Below are 22073 nucleotides of genomic sequence, written 5' to 3'. Positions count from 1 at the left end.
TGCTAAGATTAAAAGTGTAAGCCACCACACCTAGCTGAATTAAATTTTGATCCAATATTTTATTTCAATCACCATATTAAATTGGATTTTGGTCTTAGATCTCAATTATTTGAAAAATTAATTGGTTATATGTGTATGAATACTTTTGTCTGAATGTATGTGTGAGTTCCATGCATGTGCAGGGAGAGTGTAATGAAGGTGCCAGTAACAACTCTGGCCTCTGTCCTGATATTGGCATACTAATGCTGGCTATGGGATTCCCAGCACTACAGCAATTAGGCTGGATGCGCTTTTTTCCCCTAAAGGAACAAAATTCTCCCTATTTGTGTTTATTCAGAATCCCACATGTTGGAAACTGAGAAAAAAAATATACAATGGAAGAATTACTAAAGACCGTCCAAAAGTCTGTTATCAAACATTAAGCTAAAAGAGACTTTAAGTTTCTCTTCAAAGACAAAGGAAAAGATGCTCTCTGCTAGGCTGATGTGAATTACAACGCTTTGGTCTAAAACCATTCTGTTGAGTGATTTAACTATAGTTTCCGATGGTTCCAAACCTCTGTGTGGGTGCTGGGAATTGAACTCAGGTCTTCCGGAAGAGCAGCCAGTTCTCTTAGCCATTGAACCATCTCTTCAGCCTCAGATTTAAAGGGAGAAATAAATCATATAAAGCTTTTGCTTTGATTATCTGATAATTTAGTTAACCTAGCATATATTAGATTAAATATATTTGCTGTTAAATTAGTTCCAAAATAATTTTTCACTATGGTCTTAAATATCTGTGTCTGACATTAATTAATGTTTGTTTAACACTTAGAATGTACCTAATATTACCATATTTACGATCCGTAGAAGGTTTCTTAATTATCCATGAATTATTCACTATATATTAGTTACCTTTTTTTGTTTGCTTGTTTGTTTTTTGAGACAAGATTTCTCTGTGTAACAGCACTGGCTGTCTTGGAACTCTCTTTGTAGACTAGGCTGCCCTTGAACTCACAGAGATCTGCCTGCCTTTGCATCCTGAATGATGGGATTAAAGACGTACACCATTACCACTCTGCAAGTTAGTTACTTTTAAGTTTAGAAATTAGATGTCCAAGCTGTCCTTGGTTGGGTAGGCCTTGACTCCTGTTAGGATAGAGGCTAAGGCAGGAAGATTACAGATTCAAAGTCTGCCTGACAAGAGAGTGGACTCAGAGTAACCTGGGAAATTTAGTAAGACCTGCAAAAGACAGCAAGCCAGACTTTATTCAAGTGGAACCATAGTAATGTAGGTATGCAGTGTAGGTTGCAGTTGGGAAAAAATGCACACACAATAATAAGCAATAAGACCTCTGAAATTAAAAAAAAATGGCCATGCATATACCATCATGCCTTTATTAATTAATCCCAAGCACTGGGGAGTAGAGGCAGGCAGAATTTGTGAGTTTGAGACCAGCTTGGCCTACATAGTGAGAGTTAACTTCCAGGCCAACCAGGGCTATATAGTGAGCGCCTGTTTTTTAAAAAATAATAATCAGATAAATGATTATTTTGTTTAAATGAAATTTAAATAGTAGCTTACAAGAATGTGAGAAGTAGAGGATAGTTTTGTTGGTAGAACGTAGAATTCATGAAGCCTTGTGTTTGATACCAGTAACCCAGAAACCAAGCATGGTAGCATATGCTTATAATCTCATCACTTACGGGAATCAGGAGTTTAAGGTCATACTCAGCTACGTGATGATTTAGAGCCCAGCCTGGGCTACATGAGATTCTTAATTAAAAAAAAAAAAGAAAAGAAAAAAAAAGTGAGATAAAGTCCTGATGGCACATATGGTAATACCAGCATTTGGGTGGAAGGCTTAGGAGGATCTTTATTTGGCCTACATAGTGATGTCCAAATCAGGCTGGACTACATAGGGATACACTGAATTAAAAAAAGAATTTGCTTTTTTAAAATCTTGGATCTTACCATGTAGACCAGGCTGGACTAGAACTCAAAGAGATCCTCCTGCTTCTGTCTCTGGTGTGCTGGGATTAAAGGTGTGCCTCACTACCGCTTGACTCCCTATAGTAGTTTTAAAGCTACTATGTGAAATAGAATATAGATACCCGCTAGCCAGTGAACTAAGCATGCTAACCTAGGTGGATGTCAGGCTTGAATGTAGAAGTGAGCTCCTGTAGCATAGTGCGAAATCAGAAATGGATAAAGAGTATATATACAAGAGGAAGGTCCAGTGTGGAGATTAAAAGGTCTGGTAGAGTTACTAATGCATTCATTCCTAGAGATAGCTGAGAGTTAGCAGGGATCAAGGAGAGTAGGGAAGTATAGAGTTAGTATCTATAGAGGCAATCCATATTTTGGGTTAACCAAGCATAGTGATAGAGCCTAATAAAAATGATGGATTTCCCCTAATGAGGCATTCCTCACTGCAAAGAAGAGACTTGGTTTGCCTGAGGTGGTCAGAAACAGAAAAGAAGTTATTCTCACTGTGTTTGGAATGGGGCATTGGCAGAGAATGGTAGCAGAAATGCTACCCTGGCTATACACAAAAGCAGATTATCAAATAAACATTAAAGGCTTGGTATGATGATTCATGCCTATAATCACAGCACTTGGGAGACTGAAATAAGAGGATTGTCATGAATTCTAGGTAAGCCTGCCCTGCAGAATGAGACTAAGATGGAGGGAAAGGAAAGAGAGGAGTAATAGGAATAAGACTTGCCATTGTTAAAGTACAGTGTAACAAATTCTGTAGTTTGGGATTGGAATTTGAGATGAAATGCTGAATTATTGTTTCTTTTGTTTGGTTTTTTGTTTGTTTGATTTTGCTTTTTTGAAACAGAGTCTCATGTAGTCCAGGTTGCCTGACTCTGTCTCCCAAGTGCTAGGATTAAAGGCATGCACCACCACACCTGGCTATTTTCAATAATAATGTAGAAAGGAATGTGTTGTGTATGTCTGTTAAGTTTATGCATGTGTCTTTTAATTCTGTCTACTGAGAAGATGTAAAAAATGGATCAGAGAGATGACTTAGCTGTTAAGAGCCACCCAGCATTGACATCAGGTGTCTCACAACTGCCTGTAACTCCAGCACCAGGGGATCTGACACCCTCTTCTGGTGTCATTGGCTGTCTACACTTGTGTATATGCAGGGGAATCAAAGTACAGCTGAGGGGAGTCTTTTATCTCCTTCCATCATGTGGGTTTTGGGGATTGAACTTAGGTTATAGGCATGGTAGCAAGTACTTTCATCCACTGAGCCATGTAGTAGAATATTATTTTAAGGAGTATTACTTTTGTTTATGTTGTATTTGTTTAACTCTGTGAAACTATGTTACTGTGCCTGTGTAAAACACCTCATGGTCTAATAAAGAACTGGCCAGTAGCAAGGTAGGAGAAAGGATAGGTGGGGCTGACAAGCAGAGAATATGTATAGAAGGAGAAAACTGAGAGGGAAAAAAAAGGAACTAGAAGCCAGGGAAGGAGGAAGCCTCCAGGGGCCAGCCACCCAGCTACACAGCAAGCCAAGGAGTAAGAGTAAGATTCACAGAAGTAAGAAAATGGGGAAAGCCCAGAGGCAAAAGGTGGACAGGATAAGTTAAGGAAAACTGGCAAGAAAGAAGCCAAACTAAGGCCAGGCATTTATAATTAAGAACAAGCCTCCGTGTATGATTTATTTGGGAGCTGGGTGGCGGGCCCCCCAAAAGAGAAGAGTAAAAAAAAAAAAACAAAACAACCAACAACAGAGCCGTCTCCCCCAATTTCACATTTTAGAAAGCAGAAAAAAGGGAATAATCTGAACTCAGGATAAACAAGACAGAATAATAAAGATCAAAATAAAACTTAGTTAAACAGAAAATTGAAAACTAGAAAGCATCATTGAAACTAAAATCTAATTCTTTATGAAGATCATTAAAATTGATAAATCTTTTTTCATTTTGCTTAGAAAAAGAAGATACAAATATCTGATATTAGGGATGGGAGAAACCAGGTATGATAGATCACATTTATAATCCTAAAGCTTAGGAAGCTGAAGGTAGGTGAATCACCATTGTTTGGAAATAAGCTGGCCACATGGTGAGTTCCAGGATAGCCTAGGCTATTACGTGAGACCTTGTCTAAAAAGTAAAATCAAAGGTAGGGACTGTGAATGAGAAGTAAAGATTAGTATTGATTATTAAAAAGTGATGTAGGGGACTAGACAGATGCCTTAGCAGTTAAGAGCTCATACTACTCTAGAGGATCTGATACCCTCTTCTGATTTATATGGATATCTCCACTTGTATGCATACCCCTATACAGACACAAACAGGTAATTTAAAAGTAGCAATAAAAATAAAAGAAAATAGAGGGCCTGGGGAGATGGCTCTGTGGATAAGAGCACTTGCTTTGTAAACATGGCCTGAGTACAAATTCTTAGCACTCATGTCAATATCATGTCAAAATCTAGGGGTGACTATAATCCCAGCACTAAGTGTGAGTGACAGGCAAGTACCTAGAACTTGCTAGCCAGCCAAACTAACCAGACAAACAAATGCTCTTCTCCAGAGGGAGTAAGAGTTATGTTCTAAAACATGTTCTATAGAAAACAGTCCAAAGTACAAATAAGATAATACTTAAAGGGAAGGAGTGTGGCCAGCTTGGCTCCAAACAATGGTGATTCACCTACCTTCAGCTTCCTAAGTTCAGAAAATACCCGTGTTGCCAGGTGGTAGTGGTGTACACTTTTAATCCCAGCGAGGCAGGTGGATCTCTTGAGTTTGAGGCCAGCCTGGTCTACAGAGCTAGTTCCAGGACATCCAAGACTACACAACAAACCTTTCTTGAAAAACCAAAGGGGGGAAAAAAGACCCCTGTGTTAGGGCAATAGAAGAAGGCACGAATCCATATGTAAAAGCATGCATAACCGTGCACACCCCCCTCCCCAAATAATAGGGAAATATGAACAGTTTTCTGTCTGAATGTGAGGACTCAGTACAGTGACCTGATTCTTTGATAGGCGCAAGTGATTAAAACTACCTATAGCATGATTGAGGCTTTGGAACCAAACTTCAGTGCGGTTTGGTACCAGGTGACTTTAACACCATTAGGTGGCACAATTTAATGCATATCGTATGGCTTTTATGAAAATGTTCTTGTATATTGATATGTTTAGGGATGGTGGGCCATCAGAACAAGTAGTTTATCTCAACTGAGTTACATTAAAAAGTTCTTTGTTGCCAGGCAGTGGTGGTGCACACCTTTAATTCCAGCACTCGGGAGGCAGAGGCAGAAGGATCTCTGTGGGTTCCAGGGCAGCCAGAACTGTTTGACAGAGAAGCCCTGTCTCAAAAAATAAAAAAAAAAAAAAAAAAAAAAAAGTTCTTTGTAGGGGCAGAAAAAAATGGCACAGCTGTTAAGGGAGCTAACTGGCTGCTCTTCCAGAGGTCCTGAGTTCAACCACATGGTGGTTCACAACCGTCTGTAATGGGGTCTAATTCTCACTTACAGTATACGTGAAAACAGGCCACTCACATACATAAAATAAATCTAATATTTTTAAAGGGTTCTTTGTAGCCAGGTGTCATAGTACACACCTATAATCCCAACACTCGGGGAGCAGAGGCTGGCGCATCCCTGTGAGTTCAAGGCCAACTTGGTCTACAAAGCAAGTTCCAGGACAGCTGGGGTTACACAGAAACCCTGTCTCAAAAAACCAAAACAAAAAGGTTTTCTATCTACAACAATTTTTTATTAAGCTTAAAGTTGTTTTGAAAATATCTTCTTTAAAAACTTGATTAACATTTTAGTATTTTTATATATTCACATTTTAACAGAAAGGTTTCCTCTCTTTTATAGCGGAGAGGAAGCCTCCTTTATTTAATATGAATGCAATGAGTGCCTTATATCACATAGCCCAAAATGAATCCCCTACACTACAGTCTAATGAATGGTGAGTATTCCCACAAGATATTGATTAACATTTTGAAAATTTTGTAAATATTGATAAAATATAAATCATTATCAAGATGACTTAATTTTATGTAAGTAAATGTACTTACTGAAAAGAAAGTAGGTTTACTTTTCTATTAAATTTTAGGAGCACAGATAACTGTAATAATAGCATTTTTAAGCATTAATTTTTATAACTAAAATGCACAGCTATAACCTGTTGTGATAATTGTATGAAGAATAGATTATCATTTATATTGTATAAGACATAGGTAAAATGGTTTGATTCTTTCAAAATTGTTAGGTTATTTAAAACCTTGGAAATGTTCTAACTATGTTCTCATTGCTCTGATTTTTCTTCTGGTGTGTAGTCTTTAGTTTGATAAAACTTCATGTAAAGTAGTATGTGGAGAAGAGATTATTAACAAGTTTAGACTAGAATTGTTATGAGTTAAAAAAAAGAATGTATATTAGTTACTTTTCGAGTTTCTTTAACAATTTACCTGACAAGGCAACTTAAAGAAGGAAGAATTTATTTGGGATCACAGTTAGAGGATGTAGTCCATTGTGAAGGGAAGGCATTAGTGGTAGGAGCTTGATACATTGTGTCCTCAGTGAGGAATTAGAAAGAGATGATAATGGAGCTCCATCCCATGGCATGGTGCCACCTGCATTCAGAGTGAGTCTTCTGCAGTTGAACCTTTCTGGAAGCACCCTCATAGACCCCCTCAGAGGTGTGTTCCCATGGTGATTCTAAATTCTGTCCAGTTGGTAGGATTAATGACTACTATTCCACCCCTTGTCAGCATCACACTTCTTTCCCCTAAACTTGCCTGTTCATTTCATAATACAAAATACATTATTTCATCTCTGAAAGTTCCCATAGTCTCTACCAGTTCCAACATTATGTAAAAGTCCAGTGCCTGAGGTCTCTTCTGAGAGGTATGGTAAACTCTTACTTATGACCACTTGTGCAATGAAAAACAAGTCTCATTTTCTATGCTCTTAGCTTTTAGGAGGATGAGGCAGGAGGATTGCTTCAAATTCAAAGCCAGCCTGGGCTATAGTGTGAAACTCTATCTCAAAAAACAAACAACAACAACAAAAAACGTTACTCTTTTAATATTAGAGATAAACATTGATGGAGTAATTATTTATTGAGTGATCCACTGAGCTCCCATGACACATAACAGGCTTTTAATATTTTTAAAATATACCTTTATTGGTTTTCTAGATTTAATGGAAATCTTATCCTTTTGGTCAGGGGCAGCAACTGCTCAGGTGTTTAGAAATGCTCTTCTTCCCTGGTCTGCAGAATGACTACGCAGAGAAGGCCTGTCTTGAAAAACAGAACAAACAAATGCTCTTCTCCAGAGGGAGTAAGAGTTATATTCTAAAACAGCTTCTATAGAAAACAGTCCAAAGCACAAATAAGGCAATACTGAAAGGGGAAGGAATGTGGGAAAGCGTATTTAAATGGTGAAAAACTCTGGACGGCCTTTCTTCCTTTTGATTAAATATCGAATTGTTTCTGATAGGTAAATATGTGGGAACAAGATTTTTTTTTCTAGCCAAGTATATACTCTATCGTGGCACTATACCCCTAGCCTAAGATTTTTAAATGATCTGTGCAAATCTATTTTTGAAAAATGTTGAGTCATTTTTTTGCTTTAGATATCTTTGAATAGATGAAATTATATTATCATTTCTTTTCCATTCTTCCTCCTGTGAGTAGGTTTATGCCTTTTTGAATGTGTTTTTAAAGGAAATAGCAATATGTTCACTTGATACTTTCTTTACAATAGGTCTGATTATTTTCGCAACTTTGTAGATTCTTGCCTCCAGAAAATCCCTCAAGATCGCCCTACTTCAGAGGAACTTTTAAAGGTCAGTCTGTAAAACTTTGTTTTAACCCTTAAGAAATAATTTTAAAACGCTTTTTTTACTCAGTCAGGATTAACTATGTTGGTTTTTACTAAAATACTATATTTGGGGCCAGTGACATAGCTCAGTAAGGGCACTTGTTTCCAAAGCTAACAACCTTCATTGAATCTCCAAAATCCACATGATGAGAGGAGAGAACTAATTTCAGCATACATGTCTGTGTTGTGTTTCCCCCTTCGTAAATAATAAACACATGTGATAAAGGCTTTGTAGTTCTAAAATAATAATTTAAAAGTTGTTGTTGTTGTTTTTTTTTTTTTTTTTTTTTCCAGTGCTGGCACTCAAATAGGACTGCGTATTAAGCATGTACTGTTATCAGTTAGCTATTTTCCCCAGCCTATTGAAATACTAATTTTTTTTTTTTTTTGAGATAGTGTCTCAACTCTGTAGCTATGACTGTTCTGGAAATTACTATATAAACCAGGCCTTGAATTCACAGAGATTCCCCTGCCTCTGCTTCCTTAAGTGCTGGCATGAACCACCCACTCAGCTAAAAATACTAGTATGTTTATATCATTATTTCTTGATTCTGAGTATTGGACTCAGGACTTTGAAAATAGTAGGCAGGCATTTTCCCAATTGAGCCACACCCCTGGCCCTGGTGACTTACCTTAGATACTGTATTTTGTTTTAAAGATTTTTAAAGAGTGTATGTGTAGGAGAGGGAGAAGGAGGGATAGAGAGAGAAGACTACTCTTCTGAGGCAGGATCTCAGCTAGGCTGGAAGATCGCAAGCCCTTTTGGTCCCCCCTTCATTTGTAGACACTTCGACTCGTGAATGCTGGCATCTGAACTCTTGACTCATTTAGCAATGATATAGTATAAAAAGTGTGTAGCTTTAGATTGCCAAGATGACCTAGTAGATAAAGGCACTTGCCACCAAGACTTAAGACCTGGGTTCTATCTCTGGAACCCATATTATAGAAGGAGAGAATTGACTCTCACAGGTTGTCTTCTGACATCCGCATAGATAGGAATACACATGCTCATGCAACTCCTTTCTCACAAAAAATTTCATTTACAATATTTTAAAATATAGATTCTCTTCAATTTAACTGGCCTTTCTCAAAAAAGTTTTGAGTGTTGACCATTTAATTAATACTGATAATAGTATAATAGTTTTACTGATTTTAGTGGGTTTTGCCCCTTTTTTTGCAGGGAGGTTGGTTTTTTATTTTATTTTTCTTAACATTTATTTTATTATGTATACAGTGTCTGTCTGCATGTTTGCCTGTATACCAGAAGAGGGCATCAGATCTCATTACAGATGGTTGTGAGCCACCATGTGGTTGCTGGGAATTGAACCCAGGACCTCTGCAAGAGCAGCCAGTGCTCTTAACCTCTAAGCCATCTCTCCAGCCCCTTGCCCTTTTTTTTTTTTTTTTTTTTTTTTTTGACTCAAGGTCTCATTGTTCCTTGATTGGCCTGGAACTCAATATATAGACCAGGCTAGCCTTGAACTCTTAAAGATCCTTCTGTCTGCCTCCCTAGTGCAGTGGTTAAAAGTATACATCATCATATTTGTCTTAATGTGGTTCTTGGGCTGGAGAGATGGCTCAGTGGTTAGGAGCACTGGCTGCTTATCCAAAGGACCCAGGTTCAATTCCCAGCACCCACATGGCAACTAACAACTGTCTGTAACTCCAGTCTTAAAAAAAAAAAAAAAAAAAAGTGGTTCTTAAAGCATCTTTTTTGAGAAGGGATCTCATGTATCCTAGACTGGCCTTGTACTTTTGCTGTGTAATTTGGAATGATCTCAAAAGTACTGATCCTCCTGCCCTATATCCCAAGTACTATGTTCTCCATGGTTATGTATATGGTACTGGGATTTAATTCAAGACTTCGTGAATCTTAGGCAAATACTACCAACTGAACTACATCCACAGCTCTCTTAAAATATCTTGATTAGGATCTGAAGAGATGGCTCAGTGGTTAAGAGCATTGATTGCTCTTCTAGAGGACCCAGAGTTGATTCCCGGCACCCACAACTGTTTGCACTTTCAGTCCTCAAGCATATGATGCTCTCTTCTGGCCTTGGAGGGTACGTCACATGCACAAAACATACTTAGACAAAATACTCATACAAATAAAATAATAATAAAAAACATCACCAGACAGTGGTGGTGCATGCCTTTAATCCCAGCACTCAGTAGGCAGATGCAGATGGATCTCTGAGTTCGAGGGCAATATGGTCTACAGAGTGAGTTCCAGGACAGCCAGGGCTACACAGAGAAATCCTGTCTCAGAACCATAAATAAATAAATAAACGAATAAATAAATAAATCATCTTGACTAGGCAGTAATGAGAATTTGACTCTAGGTAGAAGTTGTTTCCACAATATTTATATGAACTATTTTTATATTAATGTTTTAGAATTTCAAAACAGGTAAATTTTTTCACTCACAAATGTCAGCTAAATTAAACTACAACAAATATACATACATAGGATAATATTATTTGCTATCACGTTATATACAAAAACAGTAAAAGTTTTCCATACTGCTTTTGTAGTTCCAGGGAATAAACTCACCTATAGTCTCAGAAATGTAAGCCTGACCATTTGAACACTCACACTAGCAACATATTATAATAGTCTGGTCATGGCTGTTTATGCCTGTATTTCAGCACCAGGAGGATCACTAGTTCAAAGCAAAACTCTGACTGTCACAGTGAAATCCTGTCTCAAGAAAAATAAATCCATAGTGTCTTAAATTCTGATTACTTCATTCACTTTCGGTTACTTAAAGCAAGCATAGCTTATAATCAGTAGTGAATTTTCTTAGATTTTATACGCTTTGATAATTTCAACTATTTTTTTTTCCCTCTGAGATAGGGTTTCCTCTGTGTAGCCTTGGAGCCTGTCCTGGCACTCACTCTGTAGACCAGGCAGGCCTTGAACTCACAGAGATCCTCCTGTCTCTGCCTCCTGAGTGCTGGGATTAAAGGCATGTGCCACCACCGCCCAGCTCTCAACTGTATTTCATTGGCCAACTAAATATATCATGGTAGGAATTATTCAAGAGTATTTAATATGTAAGCACAAATTGAATGTGGAAATTACTTCTTCCTAAGTATCAAAAGTCTTTGATGTAAAAGAATCAGATAGCTATAGATTGTATGAATTGTGTATCATAGTGTAATAACTGTAGATGATGAGAAAGGAATATATTTGAACTAATTAGGAAAAAAAGTAATCTATTTTTATTTTTTTCCCTTCCAGCACATGTTTGTTCTTCGAGAGCGCCCGGACACAGTGTTAATAGATCTTATTCAAAGGACAAAGGATGCAGTAAGAGAGCTGGACAATCTGCAGTATAGAAAGATGAAGAAACTCCTTTTCCAGGAGGCACATAATGGACCAGCGGTAGAAGCACAGGAAGAAGAAGAGGTATAATTCCCCAAAATAACACAAATTTTTAGTTTGATTTATTGATTTCTTATACTAATTGCGCAGCTAAACATACTTTTAATATCAATGGTTCCAATATACTGTGCTATTATTATTGATTCTCTGAAATCCTTTAATCTTATTTTTATAGGGGTTTGGGATTTAGCTCAGTGGTAGAGTGCTTGTGCCCTGGGTTTGGTCCTCGCTCCAAAAAAAAATCTTGTTATAATATACTTTCTATCCAACTGTTTTAAGTTGTGTAGTAAAGGATACAAGAAGTCTTTTATTGAGTATGAGAAGTCTTTTACTAAAGAAACCTCTTTGTTCATCAGGCTTCTCTTCTCCTTTAATCGATAATTGAAAAAAAGATTTAGATATTTTAGTTTAATGCTCTTTTCCTTTAGGAGCAAGATCATGGTGTTGGCCGGACAGGAACAGTGAATAGTGTTGGAAGTAATCAGTCTATTCCCAGTATGTCTATCAGTGCCAGCAGTCAAAGCAGCAGTGTTAACAGTCTTCCAGACGCCTCGGATGACAAGAGTGAGCTAGACATGATGGAGGGAGACCATACAGTAATGTCTAACAGTTCTGTCATCCACTTAAAACCTGTGAGTATTTGCATTTCTATGGCGGGGGAGCCAAACCCTCAACTTTGACCCATCATTTTCTTCAACTGATTAATTCAAGAGATTTTCCTTGAAGTTTAAGAAGTTTGGAATCTGGGTTTGGTGGCACACACCTGAATCCCGTACTTGGAAGGATCAGGAATTCAAGGGCTACCTCAGCTACATAGTAAATTTGAGGCCAGCCTGGGCTGCATATGACCCTGTGTGCCACCACCACCACTACCCCTAGAAAAAGGAAAAAAGCAAAAAAGAGTTTGTGCTGGAGAGCTGGTTCAGTGGTTTAGATCGTTTGTTGCTTTTCCAGAGGACCTGAGTTTGTTTCTCAACATCCACAACAAGCATCTGTGTCATAGCTGTGTATAATTCCAGGTCCAAAGGATATAATACCCTCTTCTGGACTTCATGGACATCTGCATTCAAAATGTACAGATGTGTGTGTGTGCATGTGCATACAAAATCTCTGAACGTCAGGGTTACATAGAGGACATCCTATGCCCAAAAAACTAACTTTAGATCATTTTTGTTTTCCATAGCAATGGTTTAAAGTATTGATCTGTCACCTGAATATAGGAAATTACTGTTTTGAAACACATTGGTTTTTTGTTGTTGTTGTTTTTTCTTCTCGAGACCAGATTTCTCTGTGTAACTTTGCACCTTTCCTGGAACTCACCCTGTATGCCAGGCTGGCCTTGAACTCACAGAGATCCGGCTGCCTCTGCCTCTGAGTGCTGGGATTGAAGGCGTGCGCCACCACCGCCTGGCAAAATTACTGTTTTGAAATGCATAAAAGATGTGAAACTATTTTAGGAAAAGTAAAAATATAGATGCACCACATAATCTATTATTAGAATATTTGAAAAGAGCAACAATATATATTTGAAATTTATGAATAGTTGCTATTAGAAAATGAGAGAGTTGATTATAAATAATGAGACAGGAGCAACTGACTGTTCCCCCCACCCCCTTTTTTTTCTGTTGTTTTTTTTTTTTTTTTTTTTCCCCCAAGACAGGGTTTCTTTTTGTAACCGCCCTATTGATAGATTTATAGCATTGAAAATGTAATTGGTGCCAATTATAATGGCTAAAGAGGAAAATTGTTAACTTTTTTAAAGACAAGGTCTCGGTATGTGGCTTTGGCTGACCTGGAACTCAAAAGAAATTTACCTGGGGCAGAAGAGATGGCTCAGTGGTTAAGAGCACTGTCTGCTCTGCTAGAGGTCCTGAGTTCAATTTCCAGCACCAACATGGTGGCTAACAACCATGTATAATGGGACCCGATGCCCTGTTCTGTCATGCAGGCATACATGCAAATAAAGCACTCATATGCATAAATAAATGAATCTTTAAAAAAGAGATTAAAGGTGGGCGCCACCACCGCCCAGCCCTCTATTGTTTATTTTAGACAAATGGCAGAAATAATATTATAATCTTAAGTTTATCATAGTTTCACCTATCTATAACCAAAGAAAACACAACAAAATGGTGTTGTACTGCATTGCTTATAAAACTCAAGATTAGCCGGGCATTGGTGGCGAATGCCTTTAATCCCAGCACTAGGGAGGCAGAGGTAAGAGAATGTCTACGAGTTCAAGACCAGCCTGGTCTATAGAGCTAGTTCTAGGACAGCAAGGCTACACAAAGAAACCCTGTCATGACAAACCAAAAATAAATAGGTAGACAGAGTAAACACTAGAAAGGATGTAAAAATTAAAGAAAATCGCTAGGTGGTGGTGGTGGTGGTGGTGGTGGTGCAGCACACCTTTAATCCCAGCACTCAGGAGGCAGAGCCAGGTGGATCTCTGTGAGTTCGAGGCCAGCCTGGGCTACCAAGTGAGCTCCAGGAAAGGCGCAAAGCTACACAGAGAAACCCTGTCTCGAAAAACCAAAAAAAAAAAAACCAAAAAACTCAAGATTAATTTTTTAATTACCATTATTTGAAGCATTCATTACATGTTGTATTATTTTGTTTTTTTAATTTACATTAAAGTTTTTCAGTTTTATTTTAAAATATTTGTGTATGTGGGGGTTACATGCAAATGAGTGCAGTTGCCCCCGGAAGCCAGAGATGTCAGGTCCACTGAAGCTGGAGTCAGAGGTGCTTGTAAACAGCCTGATGTGTGTGCTGGGATGAAACTTGGGTCCTGTGCAGGAAGTACATGCTATTTACCACTGAGCAATCTCTCCAGCTCAAGCTTTTTTGGTTTGCATATAATATATAGAATATAAAACTGTATATTTCATATGTTGAATCTGTATTTTTTCACGCACTCTGGAAATAATTTCAGCTAACTCTACTTGTGTTGAAAATAACAATAATATTTCAAGTTCCTATTTCTGCTTTGTAAAATTGTGTTTCTTTAAGATTATTGATTAAAATTGCCTTTATTCTTTTCCTTGAAACCTCAAAAAATGGTTCACCTTACAAAATAGTTTCTGTCTCTCTCTCTCTTTCTCTTTTAAGGAGGAGGAAAATTACAGAGAAGAAGGAGATCCTAGAACAAGAGCATCAGATCCACAGTCTCCACCTCAAGTGTCTCGTCACAAATCACATTATCGTAATAGAGAACACTTTGCAACTATAAGAACAGCATCACTGGTATGTATTCCTGTCCAAAAAGCACTATCTTTCTTATGTTGGTATATGAACTCAAATATATTTAACTTCGTTGTTTCTGTGTTTGGGATTTATTTTACAAAACATTCAGCATTTAATTTTCCTGTTAGAAGAAAGCACTCTTAGTAATGTCTTTGAGATATATATTCACATAGTAATTTTTGTTGGTTTGTTTGTTTGTTTGAAACAGCATCTTACTCTTTAGTCCAGGCTGAGCTATAACTCACTGAGGTCCACCTGCCGCTGCTTGCTGAAGACTGGAACTAAAGGAGTATGCCATGCTTGGCTTCAAATTCTTTTTTTTTTTTTTTTTTTTTATTTCTTTATTCGTTCTACCTGCATGTATGCCTGCATGCCAGAAGAGGGCACCAGATCTCATTACAGATGGTTGTGAGCCACCATGTGGTTCCTGGGAATTGAACTCAGGACCTCTGGAAGAGTAGTCAGTGCTCTTAACCGCTGAGCCATCTCTCCAGCCCCCACTTTTTTTTTTTTTTTTTAATTTATTTATTATGTATGCAGTGTGTTGTCTGCGTGTATGCCAGCACGCCAGAAGAGGGCACCAGATCCCATTATAGATGGTTGTGAGCCACATATGGATGCTGAGAACTGAACTCAGGACCTCTGGAAGAGCAGCCAGTGCTCTTAGCCTCTGAGCCCCTCAAATTAGTTTTGATTAGTGATACAAAAGAAGTTTTTGTGCCTGGTCTACAGAGTGAGATCCAAGACAGGCACCAAAGCTATACAGAGAAACCCTGTCTCAAAAAAAAAAAAAAAAAAAAAGTTTTGTGACAGAGTTTGAGCATTTAAAGCTGTTAGGTTTTAGGAACAGGAGAAGAGAATCAGTGTATTGCCACATAAAATTAACATTCCAAGTGTCTTAACACAAACTTAATCTCAACACCCACGAGGCAGAGGCAGGTGCATCTCTGAGTTCAAGGCAAGCCTGGTCTACATAAAGAATTCCAAGCCAGCCAAAGTTACATAATGAGACCCTGTCTCAAAAAGAGAAATGAAAGAAATGCCTGGTGATGTGGCACACACCATTAATCCCAGCACTGGGAAGGCACAGGCAGGCAGATATCTTGGATTCTGGGATGGCCAAGTCTATACATGGAGAAACGCTGTCTCGAAACCACCCCCCCCCCCAAAAAAAAAGATCAAGAAGATAAGAATTAACAATAAGAGAAAGCTATATGGTTAGCGTAGCCAGTAAGAGGGAAGTGTTTGAAAATTAGAAAATTGCAGTTGATTGTATTAATATGCTCTAAATGTCATTTCCATTTCCCAAAAAAACAGCATGGATTATTTTTCTATTACAGACATATTATGGGACATTTAAAACCCTGTTTCGGCCATGCTTGTAGATCTTCACTGCTAAGCCTTTCCACTTCTTTTGAGTTCTAACTAAAAAAGTGTAATATTTCCATTTTTCTTTTCTGTTTCTTTGGATACTGGCCTAAGTCATAAGCATGCTTGCCTTGATATTCTTACTCTTCCTCTGAAGATTCCCCACTGTTAAAAAATATATACAATTGTAAAAGATTTTGAAAGTAGCCAGTTGTAGTGCATGCCTTTAATTCCAGCAGGTGGATCTCTGTGAGTTTAAGACAAGTGTGATAAATATACAAAGTTCTAACCCAGCCACGACTACAGAGTGAGACCCTGTAGAGTCAAGCATGATAAAAGATTCTCAATTTGAAGGAAAGTGCATTAAGATGTCATGGTTGTGTTACTAGAATATATAGCATGAGCCAAGTATAGTGGCATATGCCTATAATTTTAGCACTGAAAAGATTGATAGAGAAGGATCTTGAGTCCAAGGCCAGTGTGAGCTGCATAGTTGAGACCCTGTCTGAAAAACAAAAACAAATAAAACCCCAAGGATTGACAATTCACCTAAGTAGTAGAGTACTTAAGTCATTTATTCCAAACACTTAAATTTTATCCCCAATACCATACACCAAAATAAGAGTTTCAGAGTTGCCTGGTTTATCAACTTCACAATGCTGTATGGCCATGAAACTATATGATACACAATCAAGAACACAGTGTTGCCGGGTGGTGGTGGCGAACACCTTTAATCCCAGCACCTGGGAGGCAGAAGCAAGCGGATCTCTGTGAGTTCAAGGCCAGCCTGGGCTACCAAGTGAGTTCCAGGACAGGTGCCAAAGCTACACAGAGGAACCCTGTCTCAAACAACAACAACAAAAGAAAAACAAAAAACAAAACAACACAGTGTTTATAGGTCTAGGAAAAAGACTCAGTTAATAAAGAATTCGCAACACAAGCGTAAGAACCTGAGTTTGGCTGAGTGATGCTGGCACACTCCTTTAACCCAGCACTCAGGAGACAGAGACAGGCCGATCTCTGAGTTTGAGGCCAGCCTGGTCCACAGAATCAGAAAGGCTCCAAGTTCAGTGAGAGACTGTGTCTCAAAAAAAGTAAGGTGGGCCAGCTTTATAGCCCAGTGGGAAAGATAATTTTGCCTTCAAGACTGACAGTCTGAGTTCTATTACTAGTACCCACATAATGGAATGAGAGAATTAACTCCTGCAAGTTGTCCTCTGACCTTAACACAAACACCATGGCATGCCTCCCACACACCTAATAAATAAATAAATGTAATAAAATATTAAAATTTATTTTTGAAAGATTAGGTGCATAGTCATTAAGACACATGACCTTGCCTTCTGGCCTGTATATGTGCACACATGTACAGACACATATAAAGAACATAATTTTCCACTATAAATCTTACTACTATGTAAGGTGTAAATATACTTTATATAGAGACAATGACAACATTGTAGTTTTTCATGACTGTGATGGTAGATATATAGAGAAGGCTCAAGCTCAAGGGAAAACCTCTCCATGACCTCACACATTAAATGTCAGGTCTTCCTTCCCAAGGTTTGGCTTCCTTGAATTAGTTAATACTTTTAGATTATAAGTTCAATAAAAAGCTGAAGGGGTTGGAGAAATTGCTTAGCAGTTAAAAGCACTGTCTGCTCTTCCCAAGGACTTGTGTTCCATTCCCAGCACCCACAACCATCTGTAATTCAAGTTCCAGGGGATCCAACACCCTTTTCTTGTTTCCACAGGCACCAGGTATGCATTTGCTGGACAGATGTCCGTGGAGACAAACAGCCATAGACATAAAATAATAAGTGAAATCTTGAAAAAATTAAAACCTGGAAAATATTTATATTCTTAAACAGTTATTCCATTTATTTCAAGTAGATTATCTTAAATGTGTGTAGTTTTTTTCACAAATAAATATAGCTGTACTCATTCATTATAAGTACTTTGTACAATAATTTAATCTACTTTCTTTGTACAGTAAATTACACAGATTTTACACACTCAGTTCGAAATTTTTATAATTATACATGCCTTGTACAAAATAAGCTGTCAAATTTCTGTCAACTCAGAAAGTTCTCTTTATGTTCGTGCATTGGTAAAAGAGCTTGCTGTCCAGCTTGACAACTTGAGTGTGATCCTGGAACCCACGTGGTGGAAGGGTTGCTTTGTACCCTCCACAAACATGCTATGACATGTCCTCACTATATGCACACCCAAAACAAGTAAATGTGAAAAATGTTATTTCAACTTTAAGATCATAGATATCTATCTTTTCTTTATGGTCAGTGTTTTTTTTGACTGGCCCAAGAAATATTTGTCTGTTTAAAGGTAGAATGAGTGGAGAAAAGTTAACAGTGGTTGACATGTGTACAGACCTTGCAGAAGACCAACTGACTATAACTCTCGCTCACACCTCTGGTGTCCTTGATCAGCTGCACTAACACACACATACCCCCTCCCCACCCACATAAATGTAAAAAGTTAAAATAGAGATTGGAAAGTTGACGCTTAAATTCTGGAGGACAGAGCACCCCTCCTGGCCTCTCGGGGGCACTGAGTCATGTGCACACACACACACACACACACACACACACACACACACACACACACACACGCATGTGGGCAGAGCACTCACTCACACACATAAACTAGATTATTTTTGACTAAAATAAGTCTTGACCAGACTGCAGAGCTAATAAGCTTCAGGGATTCACCTACCCCTGCCTCTTTTGTACTCAGTATAGGAACACATCACCATGCCAGGCTTTTACATGCGTTCTGGAGTTTAATTCAGCTTCCCTTGCTTACTCAGCATCCCTTTTCCTCCCAATTTTTTTTTTTTTTATGTGAAATGATGATAAAGAGGGTCAGTTTTTTTTTTTTTTTTTTTTTTTTTAAATTCTGTGTTGAGAACCAATTGTCATGGTCCCCCGACAGGGTTTCTCTGTGTAGTTTTGGTGCCTGTCCTGGAGGCTCTGCCTCACAAGTGCTGGGATTAAAGGTGTGCGCCACCATTGCCTGGCCCAATTGTTTTTATAGTTTGTTAAAAACCACTTTTCATGGAGCTGTAGAGATGGCTCAACATTTAAAAGGCTGCTCTTCCAGAAGAACCAGGATTCAATTCCCAGTAGCCACATGACAGCTCACAATCATTGTTCTAGTTCCATCTAGTTCATTTCTCCCTGGTTTGTTTTTTGTTTGTTAGTTGTTTAGATGATGATTCAGTCTCTTGCCCAGGCTAGGCTTGAGCTCTTTAGTATAAGTGATCTTACATTTTTGATTTTTTTTTTTTTTTTTTTTTTTTTTTTTTTTGGTTTTTTTCGAGACAGGGTTTCTCTGCGTAGCTTTGTGCCTTTCCTGGAGCTCACTTGGTAGCCCAGGCTGGCCTCGAACTCACAGAGATCTGCCTGGCTCTGCCTCCCGAGTGCTGGGATTAAAGGCGTGCGCCACCAACGCCCGGCGCATTTTTGATTTTTTTCAAGTAGTTGAGGCTATAGGCATTTGTGTATTTACCTTTGTGTATAGGTGTTTCTAATTTTTGCTATTTTCTCTTTTCTTTTCTTTTTTTCCCCTTTCAGTTTTTCAAGACAGAATTTCTCTGTATAGCCTTGGCTATGCTGCAACTTTCTCTGTTGTCCAGGCTGGCCTCTAACTCAGAGATCCACCTGCGTTTGCCTCCCAAGTGCTGAGGTCATAGGTGTGTGCCACCACTCCCACCTCTTTGGGTTGTTTTGGTTTTGGTTCGGGTTGTTTTGGTTTGGGTTTGGGTTTTGGTTTTGGTTTTGGTTTTGGTTGTGTGTGTGTGTGTGTGTGTGTGTGTGTGTGTGAGAGAGAGAGAGAGAGAGAGAGAGAGAGAGAGAGAGAGAGAGAGAGAGAGAGAATATGAATGTGAATGTGAATGTGAATGTTTTTTGGTTTCTTTGTGTAGCCCTGGCTGTCTTAGAACTCACAGAGCTTCACCTGCCTCTGCCTCCTGAGTGCTGGAATTAAAGCCATGTGCCTCTAAGCCCTGCTCAGTTTGTTTCTTTGCTTAGCTTAGCCTTATGCTGTCTTGACTAGTATAGGTTTTAGAATCAGCTTGTCTATTTCTTTTCTTTTTTTCCTTCTTTTTTTGGGAGGTGGTTGGTTTTTTGAGACAGGGTTTCTCTGTGTAGTTTTGGTGCCTGTCCGGGATCTCACTCTGTAGACCAGGCTGGCCTTGAACTCACAGTGATCCTTCTGCCTCTGCCTCCTGAGTGCTGGATTAAAGGCATGTGCCACCACTGCCAGGCCCTCTTTCTCTTTCTTTCTTTCCTTCCTTCCTTCCTTCCTTCCTTCCTTCCTTCCTTCCTTCCTTCCTTCCTTCCTTCCTTCCTTCCTTCCTTCCTTCCTCCCTCCCTCCCTCCCTCCCTCCCTCCCTCCCTCCCTCCCTCCCTCCCTCCCTCCCTCCCTCCCTCTCCTCTCTCTCTCTCTCTCTCTCTCTCTCTCTCTCTTTCTGTTTTTTCTGGTGTCAGATCCCCTGGATTTAAAGGCAGTTGTGAGCTGTTGTGTGGGTGCTAGCAATTGAACCCAGGTCCTTTGGAAGAGCAAACAGTGCTCTTAACCTCTGAGCCATCTCTCAAGCCTGTCTATTTCTTTAAAAGAAATGCTAGAGGAGGGGGCTGGAGAGATGGCTTAGTGGTTAAGAACACTGGCTGCTCTTCCAGAGGATCTGAGTTCCGGTTCCCAGCGCCCATATGGGACAGCTCACAATCGTATGTTGTACACAAACATGAAAATAAATTTAAAAAAAAAAAAAAAAAAAAAGATCTGCTAGAATTTTAATTATAAACTGTAATGGAATGTCTTAGGTTAACTACCTCCTCCAGTAATAGTAATGTTCTGAATGCTTAATCATTATTATTTTGTTTAGTAGAGACAGGGTCTTGTGACTTAAAAGACTTGGCTTGGCCTTAGACTCATTATATATGGTACTACCAGTCTGGACTTGAGCTCTGGGTGATTTCTTTTCTCAGCCAAGCAAGTGCTAGGGTTACAGGTCTGTGCCACCATGCCCAGCTTTCTTTCTAAAGCTGTGAAAGAAAAATGTTTGACTTTCTTGTCTTTTGCTTTTCAATTTTGTGTCTAGGTTACAAGGCAGATGCAAGAGCATGAGCAGGACTCTGAACTTCGAGAACAGATGTCTGGTTACAAGCGGATGAGGCGGCAGCATCAAAAGCAGCTGATGACTCTGGAAAATAAACTAAAGGCGGAGATGGATGAACACCGTCTCAGATTAGACAAAGATCTTGAAACTCAGCGTAACAATTTCGCTGCAGAAATGGAGAAACTTATCAAGAAACACCAAGCTGCTATGGAAAAAGAGGTGGCTAATATTATTTATTCCTTTTAGACTGTGTCCATCTCTGAATTATCTAGATTAGCATTTTGATGTTTGAAGTTTCTAGCCCTAGGAACTAAGGAAATTGATCCAGGAAAGAGAAGCATTTATGTAACTTGTATAAAGCTTTCTATTTAAGAATCAAAAACAAGTGGCTCACGCCTTTGATCCCAGCACTCAGGAGGCAGAGGCAGAAGGATCTCTGTGAGTTCGAAGCCAGTCTGGTCTACAGGAAAGGCGCAAAGCTACACAGAGAAACCTTGTCTCGAAAAACCAAAACCAAAACTAAACAAACTGGTTCAGGTTGTGGTGGCACACACCTTTAATCCCAGCAGTTGGGAGGCAGAGGCAGATGGATCTCTGTGTGAGTTCAAAGCCAGATTGGTCTACAATGTGAGTTCCAGGACAGTCAGGGCTACACAGAGAAACCCTGTCTCAAAAATATTTAAATAAATAAACAGACAAACAAATAAACATATAATTGTGCAGGTTACATGTGGTAGTATATGCCTTTAATCTCAGCACTTGGGAGGTGGAGGCAGGTGGATCTCTGTGAGTTTGAGGTCTTGGGAGGTGGAGGCAGGTGCATCTCTGTGAGTTTGAGGTCTTGGGAGGTGGAGGCAGGTGCACCTCTGTGAGTTTGAGGTCTTGGGAGGTGGAGGCAGGCTACACACATAGCAAGTTTACAGATAACCCGAGTCACACAGTAAGACTCAATATTTTTACAAAAGGGTCTGGAGGTAGAGATCAAATCAGGTGATTGGGTGCTTCCCCAGCATGTGCAAGGCTCAATATTTTATCCTATCTTGGCACTGCAACAACAACAACAATGCTTAAAAAGGTTCATCCTAGAAAGC

General features: G+C 39.0%; 1 protein-coding gene across 3 annotated transcripts in view; it reads left to right on the top strand.

The window, feature by feature from the left end:
* Taok1 (TAO kinase 1) overlaps positions 1-22073 on the top strand; it is a 116377-nt gene that overhangs the window by 72412 nt on the left and 21892 nt on the right. For 2 of the 3 annotated variants that reach the window (XM_028866822.2, XM_028866821.2), the window contains exons 9-14: positions 5827-5920; positions 7725-7806; positions 11085-11252; positions 11657-11860; positions 14340-14474; positions 20965-21201. In XM_028866822.2, coding sequence (XP_028722655.1) covers positions 5827-5920; positions 7725-7806; positions 11085-11252; positions 11657-11860; positions 14340-14474; positions 20965-21201 — 920 coding nt within the window. The remainder of the gene's footprint in view (positions 1-5826; positions 5921-7724; positions 7807-11084; positions 11253-11656; positions 11861-14339; positions 14475-20964; positions 21202-22073) is intronic. The other variant, XM_037200857.1, reaches the window with a different exon arrangement.

The sequence above is a fragment of the Peromyscus leucopus genome, chromosome 8b, assembly GCF_004664715.2.
Source record: "Peromyscus leucopus breed LL Stock chromosome 8b, UCI_PerLeu_2.1, whole genome shotgun sequence".
In the NCBI taxonomy this organism is placed as follows: Eukaryota; Metazoa; Chordata; class Mammalia; order Rodentia; family Cricetidae; genus Peromyscus; species Peromyscus leucopus.
The sequence above is the reverse complement of the archived record's forward strand: the minus strand, read 5'-3'. Positions and strand labels throughout refer to the sequence as shown.